At 45.5% G+C, this 24378-nt stretch overlaps 1 protein-coding gene and 1 long non-coding RNA gene across 2 annotated transcripts in view; one reads left to right on the top strand and one right to left on the bottom strand.

The window, feature by feature from the left end:
- Nucleotides 1–19598, top strand: part of EHHADH (enoyl-CoA hydratase and 3-hydroxyacyl CoA dehydrogenase) — a 28419-nt gene extending 8821 nt beyond the window's left edge. Inside the window, exons 3-7 of the mRNA XM_087739996.1 lie at nt 214–386; nt 2283–2394; nt 2714–2818; nt 9054–9395; nt 17092–19598. Coding sequence (XP_087596122.1) covers nt 214–386; nt 2283–2394; nt 2714–2818; nt 9054–9395; nt 17092–18362 — 2003 coding nt within the window. The 3' untranslated portion in view covers nt 18363–19598. The remainder of the gene's footprint in view (nt 1–213; nt 387–2282; nt 2395–2713; nt 2819–9053; nt 9396–17091) is intronic.
- LOC148050954 (uncharacterized) lies at nt 12739–24312 on the bottom strand. The gene is made up of 3 exons (XR_015700587.1): nt 23747–24312; nt 22777–22880; nt 12739–14160 (listed from the first exon to the last, which is right to left on the bottom strand). It is a non-coding gene; the product is annotated as an uncharacterized LOC148050954 (long non-coding RNA).
- Between the last annotated feature and the right edge of the window lie 66 nt (nt 24313–24378).

Here is a 24378-nt window from a genome sequence, read left to right as displayed (position 1 = left end):
TTTCTCCTGAGCTTTCTGAACAGCTTCAAGGAGCCAGGGTTTCTTGATGGTGGTCCCAAAAGGGGCTGATTCCTGTTAACCACTCTCCTGCCAGCAGCATGCTCTGCAAGGACTTGATCATCTGTGAGCAGCTACGTTCAATGGCACAGAGGGAAGGATCATTCCAAGCACTGCCTTCCCCACTAATTCCTCTTTATCTCTGTGCTAACTCAGGTGCTGACATTCGAGGATTTTCTGCTCCGAAGAGACAGGGTGTTACCTTGAGGCCCATCATCTCTCTCATAGAAAGGAGTGAGAAGCCTGTGGTGGCGGCCATTGAAGGCATTGCCTTGGGAGGAGGCCTGGAGGTGGCACTTGGCTGTCACTATCGGATTGCACATGTGAAGGTAACACATGCTGCAAACTAGAGAGGCTGGTGAAGGCATCAGGAACCATGTACATATGCCCATGGACAGCATGTGAGGCTGCTTCTGGAGAGCAGTGAGACACCGGGATCATCTGCTCAGAGGAGAAAGGCTTTATAGCTACAGGATACAAGTCATAGAATCATCGAATAGAATCATAGAATGCTTCGGGATGGAAGAGACCTTTAAAGGTCATCTAGTCCATCCCTCCTGCAATTGGCAGGGACATCTACAACTAGATCAGGTTGCTCAGAGCCCCATCCAGCCTGGCCTTGAATGTTTCCAAGGATGGGGCGTCTACCACCTCTCTGGGCAACCCACTCCACTGTTTCACCACGCTCATCGTAAAAAATTTCTTCCTTATATCTAGTCTGAATCCACCCTCTTTTAGTTTAAAACCATTAGCCCTTTTCCTATCGCTATTGGCCTTGCTAAAAAGTCTGTCTCCATCTTTCTTATAAGCCCCCTTTAAGTATTGAAAGGCTGCAGTAAGGTCTCCCTGGAGCCTTCTCTTCTCCAGGCTGAACAACCCCAGCTCTTTCAGCCTTTTCTCATAGCAGAGGTGTTCCATCCCTCTGATCATTTTTGTGGCCCTCCTCTGGACCCATAGTCAGTGTGCTTAGACATTATTCACCTATAACACCACCCTTGACATGCTTTCATAAGTCTTATTAAATAACTAATTTCAAGTAATTTCTGAATATAAAATTGATTTGTAACTAGTAGAGTAAGGTGGCTGCATAGACGCTTCAGTAACCCAGTGTTAATTTGCCCTAGATCTCAGTAGTCATTATGTATGTTCTGATGTGGATGGCTGTATCTTACTGGCTCATGCAGCATGACTTTCTTTTTTGCTCCCCAGCCCTGTGAATTTTGCATTTCTTTCTGCTATTGGCCTAGTTTCAATAGGCAGTTGAAACTCAGCTAACACAGAACATTTATGGTTTGATTCCCCATGAGCTCTGGTTCCCCAGGGGAGTACTCTGACCAACAGACAGCTTTAAGAGTCTTTTAAGGAGTGATCCATTTTTTTCTTGAACCTCGTTCTTCAAGACTCTGGAATGCTGAACTACCTTTTAGAGGCACCTGGTCTCCTTATAGAGACTTTTCACTGATAGGGCCATCCCCTCACTTTTGCAGCATGAATCACTGTTTCTCCATGACAGTGTGGGTTGCTGTAACAGCATAAAGAGGTAGTCTACGTTGCCCTATATGCCACCTAAGGTGGGTGCCATAAGTAGTGGTCTTAAAGTGACTCCAAATCTCTTAAGAGCTCAATGGGAAATGTACAGACTATGTTTTTTAAAACGAGGCAACAAAATCTAGATAGACTTCTAAGAGAAGACAAGATCCCCCTTCCTGCTGCCCCTGGCTTCACTGCCATAACCCTACTAAATGTCAAGTACACTAAGAGCCATTTGAAGGAAACACACTTGAAGGAAGATTAGGGAAGAGTTCAGTAACAATTTTCCTTTACTAAACTTCCAAGAATTAGAGTAGGGAGGTAACAGTTAAGTCAGAGTGCCCTCCAACATTTGGAAACAACTGCTTGAAAGCATTAGTTTACACATGTGTCAGTCTGGGGGATGCTGTTGGCCCAACAGCTCTCCTCCAGTGCTGTGCTAGCACACATGCACCCACTGAAAGGTGATGTTTTTCCTGTGCATTTGTACACAAGCTCTTGAAATGGTTGAGTGGGCTTTTGTCTTACATATCTTATGTGGCAAAAAGCAAGGATGAAGTTTCTATGTATAAGTTTTGAGGCTTCCTAGAGGAGCAATGTGTGAATCAGGTCTGCTTGTCTTTCCTCTATTCTGCTCAGTTTGTAATTATCACTCTTTCTAATCAGATTTGTTCTTGAATTTGACTTAATTTTAGGCTCAGATGGGTTTACCAGAGGTCACCATTGGGTTACTTCCAGGCGCTGAAGGCACTCAGCGACTACCCAGACTGATTGGGGTACCAGCTGCTCTGGATATAATCACTACAGGTAAAGTACTGTGCCTTGGCCTTGCTCTGTATATAAGAATATAGCATTGAGGCATACCACCAGCTTGGCCTCAGAAAAATGAATTTCTTTTACCTATGTAGCTGCTTGGGTTGAAATTCAGCTTGCTTCCACTAATGATGGGCTAAGAAAGGGACATATGTTCTTTGAGGCATGCTGTTAGTAATGCATTTTATGTACCTGATAATGGGCACATCTCATGTTTGAAGCCAGCTACACACAAGTCATTTGATTAGATAGAAAAGAATGAAATTGGCCATCATGCCCCACTGTAGTCACCTTATTTCTCTTTTTTTCACAGGAAGACACGTTCCAGCAACTGAAGCACTGAAGCTGGGCTTGGTTGATGAAGTTGTGGAAGAAAACACAGTTGAGGCAGCAATTGGCTTGGCAAACAAAGTGATTGGTGAGGAAAGAATTGTAGCAGTGCCAAGAAATAATTGGTGATGTTTCAGGGCTAGAGAGAGTCAGAACAAAGCCCACCAGTTTGTTCCAATTTCTATGCTCCCTTCATTGAGTTTTGGCACCCATATAAGACAGAATTAATTGCAGAATTTGTTTTCTGTTGTCTGAAGTGAAAAATTCAGATGCTGAAGAGCTGCAGATATGCAAGTGAGGATTCAGAGAACAGATACATATCAAGTTCTCCTGCTTCTTAATTGTGTATCCAAACTCACATGCTCCTCTGGGCTGCTGCACTCCACTGATTTTGGGGAATATATGCTCCTTCCATAGATAGTTTTGGATCACAGCTAGTATTTCATGTATTCTGTTTGCACCATCAGTGATGGCTGATCAAAAATAATTTTCTCCCTCTAGTGGAGCAGCTGGTACATCGTCAGCCCAGCTTAATGATCCATGAGTCTGTAAGTGACTCAGTCCCTAATCCTTTAGCTGCTGTGCAAGAAAAAGGCCTGTGGAGATGGGAAGGATGTGGAGAGATTTTTTTTTCCCCACCTTAGAAATGACAAAATCAAAATCACTAGAGTTAACACAGGAAGAGGAACATTCCTTGTGCAGCACAAGGAGCATCACCTTGAGAGAAAAACAGGATATTTTTCCACTGCTTACCTCCTTGTACCTTTGGAAACAGACTACTGACTTCCATCAGGATTTAATCTGGAGCTCTGTAACAATGTGATCCACGCAAGGAAGCAAAAAAACCCTTTCTGCTTTGATCGCATGGCTTTTAAGGCAATGCTTTTCCAAGCTGGGGTGCTGCTTTTGCTCCTGCAGTTCTCTTCACTACAAACAAGACCTTTTCTTCTCTGTAGGAGCACTTCTGTGCTAGAAGCTGAAGCAGCCTAAATTTTTTCCTAGATGACAGTGCACCATATTTTTAAGATAGCTCAATGAATGGGCTGTTCTTAAGGATCAGTGTCTTGTATACTTTCCTACAACTTTAGATTTACCAGATCAGTGCAAAAGGGTATTCTTTGGCTAGGTTTTCTGTAAGAGATGCTCTTCCTTCTCACTGTATTCATCCTACGGTATTTTGGGGCTTCATTTTTAGTGCAGAATTGATGACATAAGCAGTCCTCTTTTCTCTTTCCCTATATGTAATTGGACTATTTAAATATAATTCTTTAGAAAGAGATGGGTGATGTACTTCACTATTGCTTCCAAGAAAAACAAAGATAGTTGGTTCACTGATTTTTGTCTGTTTTGAATGAGAACTCTGTTTCTCCATCTGTTGGGAGAGCAGTGAAATATTGCTACTCTTCTAGGCAAATTAACCCAGCAAACAGTGTTCCTTTTGATGTACCCTCTGGGCTTCTGAATGATGCCCTACATAAGATCTATACCAGTATTGATAGCAGCAGCGCATCATAAAATGAGTAACACATATATTACTAGAACTGGCAAACCAGCAAGCATTCTGGATTTCAACAAATGCTATGTGAAATTGCGTGAAATTTAGATATTTGTATGCTTATTTCTTCTGTAACAGACATTGTGCAGTGGATGACAGTTGTCATCTTGACAGTTGTCATCAAGTCAGCTTGACCTTAGAGGAGAACCTCAGGAATGAATCATTGATCACACTATTTTTTGGTGTAACTTGCTTTCTGGAACTTATGTCCACTACTGTAGTGGTAAATTCCTCTTCTGTAGCTTCATCTTCATTGGAAATTGTCACTACCAAGAAAAATTTTTTTGAGAATTGTATAAGCATACAAGGATCCTAGCTGGATGTTCAGCATGTAACCCGTCCCAGTCTTACTCATTATTAGTGGTAGATTTTTTTATCTGTTTATTACTGGTTTGATTTACCCCAGTAAAAATGAGTAATGTCATTGAAGGTGTTTCACATCACAGTATATACCAACTCCAAGAGGACTTTAAAAATGCTTTCAGACTCTTTCCAACAGCTTTACTAGAACTTACAGTATGTGCTTTAACAGTGAAAATACTGGCATGTCAGCTAATCTTTATTTCTTTCCTGCTTGGAAAATTTCTCATTAGACCTTGCAGAAGACCATGAAAAGTTTTGACGCACCATTTAGCTTCAGGTTACCCAATTATTTGAAAGAATGTTGTACCCAGAGTCCATGTGTTCCTTTTGAGTCGTTCCTGGCTTTGGCCTTTGCCTAAAGTTAATATAATTCTCCTACCATACAAAGGCAAACCAGTGCTTTTATTTCTCTACATCAAGCACTAACTCAGGGCTGCAGAAGAGAGGACAGTCTTGTGTAGCTGGTCTGGTTTTTGTTCACATTGAGTTCTGTTTTCAGTGAACATTTTTCAGATAATCTTAATAAAACCAGAGAGAATTGCACAAAAAAAAAAAAATGCCATCACAGAAGTCCACTGTCTTTGTATGGCATGCAGCATTTTGTTTCTGATGAGATTTTTTTTTTTTTTTAAACATGAGGCTAACAGCTGGTGGCTTCTTACAGAGCAGTTTGGCTAAGTAACTAGTTTTGTCACTGATGGAATTTCTATTCCTGGGAAGGCTGTACTGCAAGATAAGACTCAAAGAATCAACTCAGAAATTATTTTCTTCTAAGCTTTCTCAGTGCTGGAGCTGCAGTATCTCATGGCAAGAGATCAGTCTCAAACGACTGGCCTTACTGAAGCAAGGGTCTTTGATTATTGTTTCAATATGCAGTTGACAGAGCTGCCTTTATGGTAGGTATGTTGGGTAAGCATCTTCATTAGGAATAATACATAAAAATGTATGGATGAAGTACAGCTTCAAAAGGAGTTCTGAAACTGTCCTGAATAAGCGGGTGTAGGAATACACAAAGACAATTACTGATTCTAAGTTAAATTTTTCATTGAAAAACAGTAATTGTATTGCAGATAGGAAGTGAGCATATGTTCCTGGCCTTCTTCAGGCAAACTGTCCTCTTCAGGCAAAAGAAAATATCTTCACGTTTGGTGGCATTTTTAGAAGGAATAGACAGGAGCTAAATCCTTGGAGACAAGGAGAATGTTCTTTCATTAAATGGGCTTGAGAATCACTGCACTAATTCAAAGCTGCATTACACAATTTGTCCACCTGATGGCACCACAAAATTGAAAAATTGCTGTAATTGCTTGTGGCAGTCGGTAGCTTGAAGCTTATACTGCCCACCTCTTGCTGGCCTGCTGTAATCTTCCTCGGCTGGAGGAGAAAATGGCTGCTGATCCCCTGCGCAGCAGACTTCATTGAAGCTCTCCCTTCATATATAATCATCCGTTGCTTTCTGACCAGATTTGCTGATTGACCTTTATCATCTTCTCAGAGCACAAAAGTATCAATGGCTTGCACCAAAGAGCCAAGGAGAATCAGTTCAATTTAGACTAGCTCAGGTCCCACAGGTATTAAACTCCGTGTGGAAAGATGATTATGAGTTTCTGACTGTAAGCCACTAGGAATAACTGTGGAGGAAGCATGTGTTTTTTCTGAGTCTCATGAAACCCAAAGGAGTAACAGACAGTGCTGTTAGGTAACTGCATGCTTTAAACAGAGGCTGTTGGAGAAAGGCTTTCAGTTACAGTTGCAAGGGCCTTTAGTGCATCATCTCTGCAAAGATGTACAATATAATGACATTTGAATCTCTCTCCAGGGCTCATGATTCTGGCTGCCACCTTCTGTAGGCAGAAAGTCTAGCAAAGTGCCCCTTTGACAGAGCCAGAGTTTGTGAAAGGTCTGACATAAGCTGGACTTGTCCCTGGCAGGCCCAAGACCACTGCAAGCCTGAGGAGCAGGGGTCCAGTTTCAGCTTTGTTTCTAAGAAATTCACAAGCATTTCACTGCACCGGGAAGACTTAGGCTAGCCCTGCCTCTTCCATGTGGAGTCCTGTAATATCCCAAGAGTTACAACTCTGAGGGGATGATTTTGTTGTTGTTGTAAGTCGCACAATAGTTGATACTGCATGCTTACATGTTGCTTTTGCTGATAGAAATTTTATAGACTTGATCTGTCCTTTGTGCCACCTGGACTACAAACCCTAGTAAAATAAAGCAGGTATCTGTGCTAGCTCCTGCGCATGGATGACGCTTTTCCCTGCAGCACTGATGTCTGATACTGTTCATCATGTTCCTGCTGCTTTGATTTCAGAAATCAAGCTGTGGATGTCCCACACTGATCTTTTCTTCCCAGGTTTGGATTCAGATAATTTTTTCCTGTTCATAAATATGCCCTTGATTCTTATTAGCATTGCAGAAGCAAAGACACTGCATGAAGATGCTGTAGAAATACTTAGCAAAACCTATTTAGCTTACAGCTAAATAGGAGTTTTATTACAGGACCCTGAGGAGAGTTACTTTTCTTTTTTATTCTGCGGAACTGTCTTATGTCCTCCATCAGTATTTGTGTTTACAAGTACTATTTGCTATCTGAAGACCAAGCTTAAAGGCTCCCAGTAATATTCCTTTTTTACCAGTCCTTTCCACATCAGAGAAGTCATATGAAGTCCCTTGATCTGCCCAGTCTTAAGTGGCCTTCCAGCCATCAGATCTGCTTTCTGGGACAAACCTGAAGTTTCGTCTTGTGATGAAATGAAACGCACTATTTAAGTCCTAAATAAAGTACTGTGGATAAAGAGCATTTCTGGGTTAAAAACATACATTTAGGGGAGAAACAAAGGATTCCAAAATAAAGGAACATTATCCTGACTAAATCCTGCAATATTGGCAGATACAAGCTATATTCACTGTCAATGTGAAAACATTATTTTTATGAACTCTGATTACAAGGGAAACTACTTACACAGTGAGTGTTCATCTTTGTGTTCTTTAAAAGGCTTAATTAAAAAGCCTGAGCTCTGAAAACCATTATTTCAGGAAATCAGTCTCTTAACTCATCTTGGAAACTCATACTTCTGTTTCTCTTAAACATTGCTTGGTCTTGGAGAAAGAGCAGGACATATTCTTTGGGCAACCATGATTGCAGTGCTGCCATTATTCTTGCTCTTCAGCATCCTGCATATGATTTCCTGCTCCTGAGTCTTCTGCTGATGCACTGGCACTTTCCTAACTCAGACAACAGGAGGAAAAAGGGGAGCTGGATGCAATATGTCACCTCTGAAGGAAGCGTGCTCCTGTGGCAGAGCTCATATAATAGAAACTAGGGCAATGAGACTGTATACCAGAGAGCTTCTCAGCATAATGTTCTCATTAGAAGGGGCCCACTCACCATCCTGCTTTGGTGGCAGTCCTGCATGCTTCTGGGAACAGCACTGCAGCAGTCAGTGCAGTAACATTGCTACACGGTTAGTTAACAATCTGGATGTGGCTACAATGACAAGAGGGTCTTTGTGAAAACGTTGGAATATTAAGGAGATACATCCTGAATTTCTGATCTTGTTCCTCCATGGTCTTTACTGAGGCAAGCTGCCATTAAGAGCACAGGAACAGCCTGAGTATGGGCAGATCAGAGATCTCCTAGCAAGCACCAAGGTTTGTACTTCTGAAGAGGATGGAGAGGATTTTGGCATCTGAAATGTAACTAACTTCTCTCAATTAAAATCCTTTCTAGGTATCACCATAGCAACCTCTGTCTGTAATGAGCCTCATGTATTTGTGTGGCTGCTTGATTCACCCCTTGCTGACACCGAAGCATGAACTCCCGCTTGTTATTCATTTGCTCCCCAACTCATGCTGCGTGAGCTGTCCTCTTGGTTAATCCCAAAGTGAATAGAGGGACTCCTACTGTCAGGGAAGAATTGAAGTCAGGGTATATTTCCCAGTCTCTCTTGTAAATGCCTGCGTCAGGACCCTGGCTGGAATGCACCTGGCTAGCAAAGTCAATTGGGCACTACTGGAGGAAAACTTTAGTACTGAAGCTTATAGAAAGAGCCATATGAATGTGGCAGCTGGGACTGTGGAGTAAGAGAACTGGAGAAGTCAAGGTACTCTGTGTAGCTGTGAAAAGGAAGGAGAGAGTTACTTCTTTGAAATTGAAATCTTGCTTTTTTGAAGTCTGAGAAGGGACTTGAAAAATTGTAATTGTCAGAGCAAACAAAGCTAAAGAGAAATGTCAGACACTTTAGTTTTAGACCCAGATCACTGTGCCATGTAAGCCCTAATGCAGTGAGCTTAGGAGGAAAAGAGGTAGACTGCATTCCCAGTCTATGTAGAAAGGGGTGAAAATCTGTAGTCTTCCAGATGTGGATGCTTTGTCCTGTAACTCCATTTTTCTACCCTCCAGGCCAGCCACTGGGACCCCGCAGGCTCAGCCTGAAGCCAGTTCCAAAACTGCCCAATGTGGAAGCATTTCTCAGTGAGGCTCTTGTGAAGGTGAAGAAACAGGCCCATGGGTGCCTGGCTCCAGAGCTGTGCTTCCAGGCAGTGAAAGCTGCCACAGAGCAGCCCTTTGCAGATGGCGTCCGGAAGGAGCGAGAGCTGTTTAACATCCTGCTGACTTCAGGCCAGGCCCAAGCACTGCAGTACGCTTTCTTCGCAGAAAGAGCAGTGCAGAAGTGGACAACGTCCAGTGGAGCTTCATGGAAAAGTGCTTCCCCTCAGCCCATCCGCAAAGCAGCTGTGATAGGTAAGAGAATGAAAAAGCTGTTGTGGTTGCTGACTGCACAGCTAACAGCAGGGCTGAAGGGGAGTGGGATGAGTGTAATCAGGCTTTACTCGTGGCAGAAGGCTGAGGTAGGATTCCCCAGCAGTCACTTGCACCCATCACAGGCAAAGATACTCCACACCCGTATGTAACATGCAAGGAGGGAAGTTGTCACTGCCTCGGTAAGCTCAGAAATTCAGATGGCAAGTCACATCCCACTAGATTGTTACCTGATGCCACCTCTTTCTTTCTTTGGAAGAATAACTTCCTCTCACTTCAGAGACAGCTTCAGCTGTGGACCACGAGCAGTCTGTTCCCTTTTAAATACTGCTATGTTGACTCCTGGCTTGTTCCATGTTGTAAGCAGGTTTGCATGAAATTCTCCTCCTTCTGGTCTAGTTCTGTACTGCAAGTGCATGTGCACAGAGTCACTCAGGGATATATTAATACAAAAATGTTTTGACAGCTGTATTTAAGAAGATTTCATCTCACTGGGATCCACTCCTGCCATTTTGTAGCCCAGCAAGATAATGCCTTCATTAATTTTTTATAAGAGCAATTTAAATAAAACCTTTGATGCACTGCTGAGATTTAAAAAAGTATCTTTCAGCTCTGCCTGTTGATAGTAGCACTCAAAAAAATGGTTAGACAAGTAATGGAGCACTTGGAAAACATCCATTCTGTTTCAGAGGAAGCTCACCAGACCAACACTGGTCTTCCTGGGTACTTCTCAGGCCTCTTGTGCTCTGCAGTATGAGCTCTCTGAAAGCTCATTTCAGGCCATGGAAACACTTTTTTTTTTTTGGAAGTTCCCTTCTCTTCATTAGCTGTCATGTCTTTTTTTTTTAATGAAGATGGTTTTTAAACATCAGTCCACAAACCTTGTGAGGAGGATCCATGGCTGTTATAGCACTCGGGTAAAGAGGCATGAATTATTGCCAACTTTATCATGTGACTTGAAGAGCACAGTACTTCAGACACATGCAATCCCAGACAGGCCAGTCCTGCAACATGTGCTTTGGCAGGAAGGGCTTGTGTTGAAGTTTTATAGAAATGATCAGGTGACTAGAGTGGGCATTCTTTGCTACATGCTGATAAATCATGCCAGAATAATACATTTGCGAAGTCCCAATCGCAATGACAGTTTAGCCAGAAGGGCTGCTTATTTTGGTGCTGTAACTGAGCTAGAGGGAATTCTAAGGACAAATGCAATCTGTATTGGAAAGTTTCTAGTAGAAACATAATCGGTATCTTGTTTCCAAACTGAACTGGCTGGGCTACATCTATCTATTGGATTAAGTATTTGCATCTCATCTCCAGACAGGTTTCTTTATTCTGGTCTGAAATTGCCCCAACCTCTACCCCCAAGTTTCAGTGTTTTTGTAGCTGGTTGTAGACAATGCTCAAGTTAACCCATACTTTTTGCAGAATAAATAAGCTGAGTGCTTTGATACTTTTGCTGCAGAGCACAATCTGCCACACTCTGGTCATTTTCCTGACTCTGAACTTCCTCTAATATTTCAACACTTCATAAAGCACACATAGCCAAAGTGGAAGGAGTATTGCAGGAGTAATTACACTAAGACCAGGTACCAAGATGTTTCTGCCTTGCTCCTACTTAGTATGCTAGCTTTCGTATTAGCCACGTTCAACACATTCTGTTAATTATCTACCGTCAGGGAGCAGCTGCACCCCAGGGATGGTGAGCCCATGGCAGTAACACTTCCCAGGGGCACAGAACCACAGAATCTTTGAAGCTGGAAGGGACCTCTGAATGTCATCTTGTCCACACCCCCCTGCTCAAACAGGGCCACCTAGAGCCAGTTGCCCAGGACCATGTCTAGACAGCTTTTGAGTATCACCAAGGAAGAAGACTCTACAGCCTCTCTCGGCAACCTGTCCCAGTGCTCAGTCATTCTCATGGTAAAATAAAAAAGCAGCGTTTTCTTATGGTCAGATGGAGCCTACCATGTTTCAGGTTATGCCCATTGCCTCTGGTCTTGTCACCAGAGGCCGCTGAAAAGAGTCTGGCTCCATCTTCTTTACATTTTCCCCTCAAGTATTTATATACATTGGTAAGATCCCCTTGAGCCTTCTCTAGGGGCTCTCTCAGCCTTTCCTCATGAGACACACTCCAGTCCCTTAATCACCTTAGTGACCCTTCACTGACCTCACTCCAATAGCTCCATATCAACTCTTGTACTGGGGAGCCCAGAACTAGACACAGTACTCCAGGTATGGTCTCACTAGCACTAAGTAGAGGGCAAGGATCACCTCCCTCAATCTACCAGCAAGACTGCTCCTAATGCAGCCTAGTATACCATCAGCCTTTTTTGCCACAAGGTCATATTGCTGCTCATAGTCAACTTGGTGTCCACCAGAACCCTCAGATCTTTTTCTGCAGAGCTGCTTTCCAGTCAGTCAGCCCCCAGCATATACTGTATAGGACTATTCCTCCCCAGATGCAGGACTTTGCACTTCCTCTTACTGAACTTCATGAAGTTCCTATCAACCCATTTCTCCCTCTGGATAGCAGCACAACCCACTGCTGTATCAATTATTTACAGTACCTGAGCAAGGCAAGCAGGGCAGACCCAGAGATCATGGCCCAGATCTACCAGAAGTGCAGATGATCAAGCAAAGTTCACATGATGATGCAGGTCCAAGGTAAAGTTGGGAAGCCAGTCTGCAGGCTAAGGTCTGGACAAACAGTGTCCATAGCCTGGCACAGCCACAGTAAGACACCAGAACTCCTCCAACATAGCTTAAGGAGGGACTGAAGGCCCAGGTCTGAGCATAAATGGGGCTCTGAGGCCCATGGGCAGTGTGTGTGGGTGGAGGCTCCAGCTGTAGCTGGTCAGGGTCATTAAAGCTTATCAGTGCACTTAGGGCCTTGACACTTAGCAAGATCCTAATGCCTTTTCTGAATCGCTGCTTCTATCAATACAGCCCCCATAGCCCACGATTATAGCTTGCTTTGTTTATGCTAGTTATTCATGTTATACTCCATTCGATAAACGACATCTCCTATTTTGGAGGTTATTGATCACCTCCTTTTAACTCTGAATCCCACACCGTATTGAGTGTCACTGCTTTCCATCACTTCTTTCTGCCACCCCACTGTGCTTTTTCTCCTTCCTCTGGAAGGTTTTCCTCCTATTTTGCCTTTTGATATCAGTGAAACTGCAAGTTCGTTAGAGACAGGCGTAGAACATGCCGACACAATTGTATTTTTTTTATTTCAGGCTGCTGTAACAAAAAGTCATTCTCCAGCCAGTACCATGCCGTACCATATCTCATAATTTCACATTCTTGATCTTAAGTACATTCTTGCAGCACCAGAAATCAAAATCTTAGGGAAGATTTTTGAGGGACTGGCACCTTTTAAAACAGTGCTGCTCATCCATGTAAGTATTGAGTCTACTTAGGTGATCCAGGGTCTCTCTGTTTTCACTGCAGAGAGGAGGGCAGTCAGAGCAAGATGTTGCATCCATTTTGGATGGTCAGAAATAACGCAGACCCCATTTTCCAATAGTCAGTGCTGTGCTGTTTCACACGCTAAAACCATGTTGCATTATGCTGCTGCTTCCATCTTTTATCACTACACGATGGGAAGCAACTGAGAAGATCATGTTGACTTCCTCCGCCTTCAGTACCTTTTCTATAGGCACAGAGGACCTTTAGGGTATGGGAGCAGTCCCATGAATGCTAGGGGAGCCTTGCTTTGTGGCTCCCTTGTCTGTCCCATATTAGCAGGAACTTGTTGGAGGGAGCTGGCATGTCTTAATGTAGATTCAATATCAAGGATGATCTATCGTTTCTGTGGGCATGCTTGATAGTAGCACTGCTGATGAACTGGCAACCATTCCTGTGCAGTGCTGGCTTCCCATCAGCTGCCTTTGTCTGCAGTTTGCTTGCTGAAAGACTGATAAGCAGGTAACACCCAGCTATGTGGGATCCCTCCTGCTCTTGGCCTAGCTGTCCTTGACTGTCTTCAGCCACATACAATTTCACCTATTTCATTTGTTTCTGCTTGTTCTGAACTCTTGGCTCCCATCTCTTTCGACTTTCTCTGGTCCTCGTCACCCAGAAAAAGAGTTCTTCTCTGTCCCTTCTGCAGTCTTCCCATAGCTGCCTGCTTGCCTCAAGTATCACATTATTTCTGCTTGAAATTAATACCCTGAAAAAGAGAAAGAAGCAGCTCCAGTCTGCAGCAGTCCACCACCGCCAGTTCCTCATTGTTGTTTTTAACAGGAAAACTGGAACAGTCTCTGCGTATTTTTACCAATCTATAAAGTATTATTTCTATTGCCCAGCATTTTGAAGTCCAAATATTCATTACAGTTCAGAATATTTTCCACTGATCTGTATTTCACTAGTGTGTGTGACTGTACATGAGTTGCTTTGTACATATTTCAAGTTCATTTGTTTTAAAATTTGTTTTTAAATTCCCTCAATTAATTTTGCATTATTTTTCATATTCTAAGTACCTCATGTGACAGATCAATAATTATCAGTCATTATTCACTCTGCTTGCCCAGCAAATGGATTTGTCATATCCATATTTGGCTTGAAATTACATGGGTTCAAGTGTAGTTTTATTTATTTGTCAAAGCTACATTTCACAACAAAAGACCAGAAGCAAGATGGATAGACACTGTTCTTTCTCCTGAAGCAGATTTCAGTCTTCTTCTGAAAGATGTGCCTTGGGCATGAAAGATGGTAACACAGCTCCGAAAACTGTCCCCTGCGTGGAAGATAAGAATATAGGGGTTTTTCATGGTTTGGGGGAAGTGAGAGCACTATTGAGGAAGAAAATGGAATATACAGTAGAAATTCTGGAGTAGTTCCTAGCCACGTTTTGGTCTGTGTGATCTGAGATAAGCATGCGACATTTCCCTTTCTCTTTCTTCTACAGCCTTCTACACATGTAAAGCCCAATGATTCCCTACTGTTTTTTTCTGCTCTAATATATTCTTCCCCAAGATCACTCAGCTTTATAAAATTGAAAAGAGGAGTCCTCAGAAATGCTTCTTTCCCTGCTAGATAGCCAAATCTCTCCTTAGTTTTATAGCCCAGTTTTAGAAAATATTTCCAGGGGAGTCATGCTGTGCAAGCTCTAATGTAACAAAACCCTTGGGGCTTTCATTACTCTCTCTGCCAGCTTCATTAAACATCATTTCATACAGGCCACTGAAGAGTTATGTAGTAAGTTGAGAGACAGCTTTTCTAGGTCAGAAACAAGCTTGGCAAGCTCATATCTTATCTATAAACCTATTCCCGTGGCCTAGAAAGTAAAGTACTACAAGCACATACGCCTGTCTATCATGGGTTGGCTAAAACCTAGATGGGCATACTTATACTACATGTGGACAAAAGCAAACAGGGGAATCGGCTAACAGCACTGCAGAGCTTCCCTTGAAAAGAAGGCTGGAGAACCTCTGCTCATGGAAGAGGTTTTGATTTAGGAAGAAGCAGTGTGTTCATATTGAGAGATAACTGCTAAGATTTCGGTCATGAGACTGAAGCTGAGAGGAACAGGAGTTAATAAGGCCCAGGATGTGTGCGTTATTTCTTTAGTAGAGTTTGGAAATCTGAAGGAGAAATCCCAGGTCTCCACCCTGGAAAGGAAGAAAAGACTTCAAGAAGGAGCCATGAAGAACCCAGATGTGGAACTGCAAACCTTTGATGTCTACAGAGAGCCTTAAAGATGGGGCCACGTTTGGTGGGTATGCATGAGGTGGTGAGCCACCCTCCTGCACTGTCCAGGAAGAAAGCAGTCTGTGTAGCTCATCAAAGACAGGGAAAAAACTGTCTCTGACTGTCCCTGCTGCCACATCCAAGCCTCTGAGTACTGAGCACGGTAGGAGGAGCTATTTGTGTTGGGTTTTTTTTCAGTCAGCTAACCACGGACACTGAAATACTAAGAACTGATTCATGTTATTCTAGTTTTACTTTCAAATTAGTTTTCAGTAGTACTTGATTATGAAGTAGCAAATCTAATTTCCTAGAAAGGAACTTCAGCATTTGCTTGGGACTGTAATGATTTATAAGCAGGCTGCCAGATAGTGATGTCTGTAAAAACTATCTTCTTGTGGCTAAGCACGGAATGTTTTAAATGTCTTGTGTGTACACAAGCTGAGGGTGGGCAGAATTAAACTATGGGTGTGTAGCTTGCAGGAAAAACACACTACCTTGTTTGACCTTGATTGTTGGAACTTGTTTAACTGATGACATAATTTCAGCTCTTCTTTACAAAGCTGCTTTAGACAATTTTTTTAATCCCCTTGTTTCTGTTTATTTGTTTAGCTGACTTTCATTTGTAAACCTGGGATTAAAAAAATCATTTTTACGGAATTATAACAAACCTGTACTTTGTCTGGTTGTTGCTTTATTTAGGATATTAATAATCCTCCCATTCAGATGCTTCGCACTTTTAAAGCTGGTAAAATTGTGCTGGCCTTCTCTTGCTCGTTTGTATTAACTTAGTCCAAAAAGCCTCCATCATGGGAGAGCAGAATAAATAGTGTGGGTTGTGCATCACAGGAAAGCATAAGCGTGCAGCTTCATTTGATGTAATAGAGGGCAGAGCTGGTGGAAGGGCTCAGGAGGGAAGGGCTCAAGCCAGTAATCTCTACACTGGTATTCCTGTGGGTATGAGCTGGTAGTAGTGCATTTATGGATCTTGGAGAGAAAAAATACAGCTTGAATGGATGCTCAGTTACAGGAATTCTGGGCAAGCACTTTAACTGTATGGTTGGACAAGGAAGACTGTCTTCGAGAATCTTCAGAAGTGAGGAACGGCCTGTACTGGAGGGCTTGGAGAGTTCCCAGTGGGCAGAGATGCCTGATACAAAGCACAAACAGCAAGCAAAAGCCTACTGATGTTCCAGAGTGATTAAAAAGGAGATGGAGATGTTGCAGTCTGGATTAAGAACACTGTGTTAGTTCCATCCTGTTTGGCCTGGTGACAAGAGACATACAAGACATTAGAGAGAAAGTTTAGAGAAGATCAGTGTCCAAGATCAGCTGCATTTTGTTTGCTTCAAAGATTACGCAGTGAAGTGCAGAGGGAGAAGAGGAAGGGGACAAAGAGGAAGCTTGGAAGGAGGGAGGAACCAATTGTCTGAGCTTTGCTGGTGTTAAAATCTCTGGGTGCAGTGTGTTTGCTTACACTAATATTCTTCTATGAGTGCCCATAAAGGACAATCTCTCAGGAACAGAGAGGCACTGATATCCTCAGGGTGGAGCTTGCTTATGAAAATGCCTGCTAGAAGTGGTTAACAGGGTTGAAGCTGAAACTCAGATCTCCTGTCTTTGATGCCCAGGTTCTAACTCTTAAGTGATGCTGGTTTCCAAAGGTATAAAACTTTGCAGGGAGAAGACATGAATCACATGGTCTGCACACACTGGAGTGCATGCCACTGATATTTTGTAAGCTTGAGAGGAAAATTACTTGCCTTTATGCTACTGCTTTTCAAACATTTAGGTGCACTGAAAGGGAGAATTCACTTTCCTTTTTCCCAGTCTTCCATTCTTTTTTTCTATCTGTGCACCACTCGTTTTGCATACACTTCCGCTTTTTATCCTGGAGATACAAAGGAAGTGCTACTGTCAAGTGATTAATTCTAACATTTTCTATTCATAGTCTCTGATTCTGTCTCACTTTTATCCCTAGGGCTGGGAACAATGGGCCGAGGCATTGTGACTTCTCTCGTTAAGGCCAGCATACCTGTGGTAGCCCTTGAGCAGAATCTGGAGTATCTGAACACAGGAAGAAAAGCTGTGATGCTCCTTTTGGAACGTGAGGCTATGAAAATGGAGCAGGGTGCCCAAACCCTGGACTTCCATAACCCGGCATGTCTCCAGTTCACTGTGGACTTTGATGTGTTGCAGGATGTAGATCTAGTTATTGAGGCTGTGTTTGAGAACATGGCACTAAAGAAGGAAATATTCCACAAGCTATCAAGAATCTGCAAGCCGGGGGCCTTTCTGTGTACAAATACATCAGCCCTGAACATTGATGAAATAGCATCTGCCACGAGCCACCCACAGCAGGTCATTGGCACGCACTTCTTCTCCCCTGCTCATGTGATGAGGCTATTAGAAATAATCTATGGCCATCACACATCCCCCTCTGCCATTGCCACTGCTATGCAGCTAGCCAAAGCACTGAAAAAAGTTGGAGTGGTGGTAGGGAATTGTTTTGGGTTTGTTGGGAACCGAATGATGTTTCCATATGTTCAACAGGCAGTTTTCCTTGTAGAGGAAGGAAGCAGACCAGAAGCTGTAGATCAGGTTATTGAAGATTTCGGGTTTAAGATAGGACCTTTCCGAATGTCTGATCTTGCTGGGCTGGATGTGGGCTGGAGGTCTCGAAAGGGCCAGGGCCTCACCGGGGCCTCGCTACCTCCAGGAACACCTGCCCGCCAGCGGCATGGCCATCGCTACAGCCCACTGCCAGATCTTCTGTGTGAGAATGGCAGATTCGGTCAGAAAACTGGAAAAGGCTGGTATCAGTACGAGAAGGCTGGGCGCAGGAGAGCCAAGCCAGATCCATGGCTTCACAACTTCCTGGCCCAGTACAGAGACACCCATCACATCAAGACCCGCTTTATAGACCAGGAGGAAGTCCTGGAGTGGTGTTTGTTTTCCCTCATCAATGAAGGATTTGACATCCTGGCTGAGGGAATAGCATCTGGCCCAGAACACCTGGATGTAATTTACATCAATGGCTATGGGTGGCCAAAGCACAGGGGTGGCCCCATGTTCTATGCTTCTACTGTCGGGCTTCCTCGCATTTTAGCTAAACTGCAGAAGTACTCCGAGGCCCACCCTGATGTTCCTGGGCTACAGCCCAGTGCCTTTCTGAAAAAGCTGGTAGCTATGGGGAACCCTCCTCTCAAAGAGTGGATGTCCTACCTAAGCCGGCAGAGCAATAAGCTGTGATTTCCTTGATGCCTGCTATATAAATTCAATGGAGGCTGATCTCATGAAACAGGTGCTGTAATTGCACTGTCTTTTCCAATCAAAACCAAAGTGGTACAGGCTCGTAAACAATGCCACTGACCTTCCTGGGCCTTCGCAGACAATAACTTTGGCCGATGATTGATCTTCATCTCCTTCTTGCTGGAGATAACCACTGCCATCACCCACCCTTCCCACCACCAGCCTTAACCACCTGCTCTGCAGATTGCTGTGTAAAGGCCCATCTCATTTTGCTCTGCCTTCAGGTCTTCACAGCTGTACATCTCTTCCAGTCTGTCTTTGTGGAAGGGAGGGAGCAGCATCCACAGCCCACAAAGCAAATCAGGGTAGGAGGCAAGAGAGAGATGGTCACAATTCACCTGAGACCAACTGTATCTACCAGATCCTTCCCTAAGTCTATTTCCCAGTTTGCTCAGGTTCCTGTGCAGCCCACCTCCACTGGATTCCCTGGCTCTCCCAAAGACAGCCAGCTGGAGCCTGCTCCCTTCCCACTGCTGGGGGAGAGGTGGCACAAGGGGCGTGGCACCTTTCAGAGGTAAAGTCAAATGAACTGGGGAGAGCAGGTTTGGGCAGAGAGCAAGGGGCACGGCTGGTACCGTCCCTCCTCCTTGCTGCAGAGGAAATTCTAATAAATGACAGAAAAGCCACAAACGCATTGACCTGACTAACCTGCCCTGTGGTGTTGGCTCACGACTGGCCTTCTGCATCCAGACTCCATCCTCCATTATCATTGACCCCACGTGGCTTTGTCCAAGCAGAAACATCTTCTGGCATCTCTTAAGTGTGGATATGTGTTGCCATCACTCCCCCTATCTTGCCTTGCCTACAGCTACCAGGTCCTGGGGCTCAGCATGATCTAACTGACCAGATTGAAGCCTGGCCTGGCACTTGCCGGGTTTTCACATGGGCAGAGGGCACACTGAGAAGTACACGGCTCAAGAGCTGTGTAGGCAGGAACGTTGATGCAGGTATGCAGGGAGGTGGCAGATCTCTAGCAGAGAGCAGAGAGAGAGTGAACCAGACTTGCTCCAGGCTTGATGCTTTGGGACAGTCTCCCATTTCTCATGTCTAGTGAATGTATCTTTCAGTCCAGTGTGGGGAATAGGTTGGTCTGCGTTCCCTTCCCTTCGCAGGAAGATTATCATTGGATGTCTAACTTTTGCTTTTTATTTTAATAAAAGTGCTTGTATTATCTAATGACAGATTATACGATATCATATGGAAAAGTAGAAAAAGGAAAATGTGCTTGTTCTTTCTTCATACATACCTCCATCGCTTCTCTACACGGTAGAATTAGATCATTTTCCTGTTTGTGGAGGGGTTTGTGTTTGAAAAGGCTGCATGCTTCTTTTTTCTAAATATATCTTATTTTTCCCTCTATCTACCCCTGTCCTTCTGTGGGTGAGGGTGCAAAACTGAGGGCAGGAAACCTTTCAGAAGTCACAAGGCAACCCAAGTGCCTGGTTCCAGGGAGGATTTTTCTCCAGGACCAGAGAAAGAGCTAACTCTAGGCCCAGCAAACTGCTGCAGTTTCCCCCAAATCACTTGTGTGCCACAGCTGAGAGCAATCCAGCATTTGCTCAAAGGTGAAGTGCTGCTTCCATGCGAGCAGACTCCACGTGACGTGTTACACAACAGCCCTGGCTGGTGCTGGCGGCTGTCATGTCATCTGCAGGACAGCTCTGGACACAATGCACTGCCCGGGCTAACATCCCCTCTCCTGTGCCTCATGCCGTGGTGTTCACCCATACCGGAGATGAGTTGGGAAAGGGCAATTCCCTCTGCAGCGGGAGCGGGCTGCGGAGGAGAGGCATGCCCTTCCTCTGTAGGAGAGATGCTGGTCTCAGGATATCGAGACCCACCAGCTTCTACCCTGTGGCCAAAATGCGTCTCCTCACCTGCAGCACTTTTGTGCTGGTGCATTTGACGTGCCCATTCCCCTTCTCACCTCCCCTCACAGAAATTACTGAGAACAGAGGCTGTTCACACTAGTAATGTCTCTCCTGACAGAAGTTCATCTGTAAATTCATATCGACCAAAGCAGCACAGCATTGATCTGTCTGCTTTACCTCCCAGCCAGCCATCAGTGACATTGCTGGTGCTGAGCGGTTGCATTCACAGCTCCGAGAGGGCAGGCGTGAGGCTCCCTGCAGCTGGCAGGAGTGTGTGGGAGTCCCTGCCTCTCGACTGCTCTGCTCCCGGCAGGGCGAGAGCACACCAAAGAGCAACCACAGCTCCCCGGCCCCCAGCCCTGCAGGGCAGCAGCCTGTGGTCGGCAGCCTGATTTGAAGCCCTTGGTGTCTGCTGACATGCAATCTAATCAGAAGGCACCAGCCTGTTCTGTGAGCCTCTTTGGTAAGTTGTTAAAATAACAGCCTTGCAAAGTCCCCGATCAGCTCAAATATGCAGTGATACCAGAAATATGCCCATGAGTGAAATGTTTCTTCATTTAACAGGGAGAGAACACGGCCCCACGCAGAGGAGAACTTGATAACCACTTGGTACAGGATTAGTTTTCCCACCTGTCTTTTTACACCAGCTAACTATTTTCACTCAGTGAATAAATATCTGTTAAAAATGTTTTCCAGGTAAAACCATCCCTACTGGTGAGGGGCTCTGCTCACTTGTTGCAAGTCTGAGCATTCTAAGCTATGCGAGTGTGAGCTGAGGTTGTACAGTTCTCCAGCATGGTGAGGCCTTGGCGACACACATTGCAAGCTGGCTCTAGTCCATCCTTAATCTTTGGGCCCTGTGTCTACTTTCATGTGAGTGTCTGGCTGCAGATCTACACTTTCTGCACAGCAGGGATGCTTGCTTTCAGTGCTGAGAATATTCGGTTTCAGCCCTGTGAGTACCCGTGGTCTCTTGCATGCAGCTGCAGAATTGTTAGATGTCTTTAATTAAGTCGGTGAACTCTGCCAGTGCAGCAGATGCCTCCATTAACTGCTCAGCCACAGGCATTTTGCAAAACAGTAAAGAATGGGAGTGCACCAAAGGAGAGAATTGCTTTAGCTTTGATCAGCGTCCCCTGCAGCACTGGGCCTTCAAAGGGAGGCAAAAAGCTCCCTGCCTTATGGCGTGCTAAGAAGCACTGTCCTGCAGCGCATGCCCGAATTGGATGGGGCACTTGAGTCTTGTCAGAAGCACCTGCAGCCGTTTCTGTAACCCATAGTTCACCTTCCTTCACTTTATTTCTTTTTAACAGAAAGTGATCTTACAGCCCAGGCTGGGTCTGAGAGCAGCTCTGGAGGTGAAACAGCAGTGGAGAGGGAGGGCTTCGTGCCAGCAGGTAGAAGAGGCAGTTCTCCTTGGGCTGGGGCTCTGTGGGAGCTGAGCTGCATCCTCTGTTTGCTGCTGGTGGGCTCCAGGGAACAGGAGGACAACAGGACAGTGTCAAAGAAACACCTTATTTTGCAGTCAGTTTTTCCTCTGCTTGCAAACAGCTGAGCAAGGTCCTGAGTGTTTGCAGATTTCAGTGGGATTTCAGCAAAACAAAGGCAGGTAACCCTTGAGGAGTGATTCAGAAAACTTGCTTTCCAGTGCAATTAACCCTGGAGGCATTTAAAATCTACAGGCCTGCAAAGCTCCCTCAGTCTTGATGACCAGTGCCGAGGAAGGTTCAAAGCCCCCTGCTCGGTGCAGCTGGGTGCCCATCTCCTGCTCAGTTAGGCTGAGTTTAACGGGTCCCATCCCTGAGGCACGGTGTAAACCTCCCTGTCACCCTCAGCCAGCTCCAATTCTTTTTGTCCCAGCAATCAAAGCCAGCCCCAGAAATGTCCCTTCGTCCTGGTGAAAAGCTCTCTTTCGAGCCGTGGGTGACCAGCGTGCTTAGAGGGAGAGGTGGTAGCCCCCACTTGCACATCCCAAGAGGCGAGGGCATAAACTGGGACGCAGTCATGAGTGCCCCGGGCTCGCCTTGCACTGAGATGCTGCAGGAGGGAGCGAAAGACTCCCCAGGACCATGTAAGGGCAGGAAGCGCAGCAGCAAGCCAGGTACGTGCTGACTGCCCGTGTGCGTTGCATTGAAAGGAGCCGGCTGTACCGCGGGTGAGCGTTCCAGCCCCCCCAGACTGGCGTCCAGCCCATCTGCCGAGGCAAAGCGCTCGTCCCCGCTCCTAGCAACGAGGGAGGGTTCAGTTCAGAAGGGAGCAGCAGGACCATTTTGTGCAGCCTCCATCATAACACGGGCCAGAGGCTTCCCCCAATGAGCCCTGCACCACCCGTCCAGTTAAACTCCATCCTCCAGCACCTTTGCTTTAGGGGGGGAAGGGTGCTGTGGGTGTGCAGGTAGGGAGTACTGCATAAATGCATATGGCAAATGGTTTTGGCAGCCTGAGCGGAGGACAGGGCAGTGCACAGGGTAGGAGCTGCTCACCTGTACGAGCTGTTTTGGTGGGTCTCAGCCTTGTGCCTGGCTTAGCACCAGTGGAAGCGGTGAAACATCCCAGGGCCAGCAGCGCTGCAGGGAGCTGGTCTGTGCTGCAAGTCAGGGACGATGGTCAGAGGTTGTTCAAAGTCTGAGTGCAACTCTCTGCTCTGCAGTTACGACCCATATCCCTTGTTTTTACCCATAAAGCACATAGCTGATCACAGTGATACACCTGCAGCTTGGTTGTTCTTAACCTTTTCTTGTTGGAAAGAAGCAAATGATTCTCTCAGCGCATCATCAGGAGGGTGTACAGCATGGGGACACTTCTGGGATCTATCCCAGAGACAGACTTCAAAAGAACTGTCTCAGAATATTCTGGAGAACACAGAAAAATAAGTATTTTTTGACTACTTCTGACAAAGAGCTATTGGGTATTGTACAAAGATAAGTGATTATGAAAATGACTGGTTTGATTTCTGTTCTAACAGAAAGCTGACTTCAACTCTCAGTACTGAGCAGAGGGGCAATAAAAACACAATTTGCTTTCAAACGTGACAGGGAGACAAGCCCACCACTACACTTAGGAAACCAGATAATGTAGCCGCTGCTCAAGATAAATCCAAACTTTAATTTTGGCCTAAAGATATGATTGTTGGAAAATAACAATACACTTTCATATTGTTATTAACCAAAATTATATCTACTGATTATTTTACTAAATGGAAGACAAAGTTTATCAGTGTTTATAAAATCACTGCATGCTTAGAAAGAAATGGTTTTCCCAATTAGATGACCTGAGAATAAGTAGCAGGAAGAATAAAATACAAAACAAGAACTGCCTGTTGCCACAAGACAGGAGTGCAAGCTGCTCAGTCTCCTGCTCTATTGACTCTGGCACTGCAGGGATGATCTGTGCCCACCTGTCTCATAAAATAGCCAAAAGCCACACACTTGGAGCACCCCAGATCACTTGTACCTGATCATGTAATCCAGCCTGCTTGCCTCCTTCTCACACTCCTTGGAGGCTGCCATCCAGATGCAAGGGTGCCTGGATCCCATGTAACAAGCCCGGAGGGGTCCAGAGAGGAGCTCCACACGCCCTCTCATGGCAGGGGCGAGAGAGAGAGAATGGGGAGCTGGCTGGCCCAGGCGCGCCTGGCACCATGGCCCGCTGGCATCGCTCATCTCTGCAGGGAGCCAGGCTGGCTGAGCCCGGACTGGTCGCTGCTCATGCACGTCTGCTCCTGCCGCTACAAGATGCCTTTGAAAATCAGTTAAATCTCATAATGGGTCAAAATTTACGGCAGGTGCCCTGGCGCGCACCCCTCGGCGTGGCAGCGCTGGCGTCCCCAGCGTACCACAGCCGCCTAGGGCAGCCCGAGGGGTGACCCGACCTCTGGCCAGCCGCCCTCGGGACGCCGCGATTGACCACCTCGCTCCCGGGAGCGGCTTTGCCCTTGGGTCACCGCCGCGCTCCCGGCTCTGCGCAGCCCCGTCCCGGCTCCGGGGGGCCGGCGGGGGCCGGGGCAGCGGGTGGTGCTGAAGGACGGGCGGGCGGGGCGGCAGCCCGCCGCGCCGGGCCGGGCCGGGCCGGGCCGGGCCAGGCCG

Source organism: Nipponia nippon, unplaced genomic scaffold (genome assembly GCF_047370975.1).
Source record: "Nipponia nippon isolate SJK-2023a ecotype South Korea unplaced genomic scaffold, ASM4737097v1 scaffold_7, whole genome shotgun sequence".
NCBI lineage: Eukaryota > Metazoa > Chordata > Aves > Pelecaniformes > Threskiornithidae > Nipponia > Nipponia nippon.
Note: the sequence above shows the minus strand (reverse complement) of the source record. Positions and strands in the feature narration are given on the sequence as shown.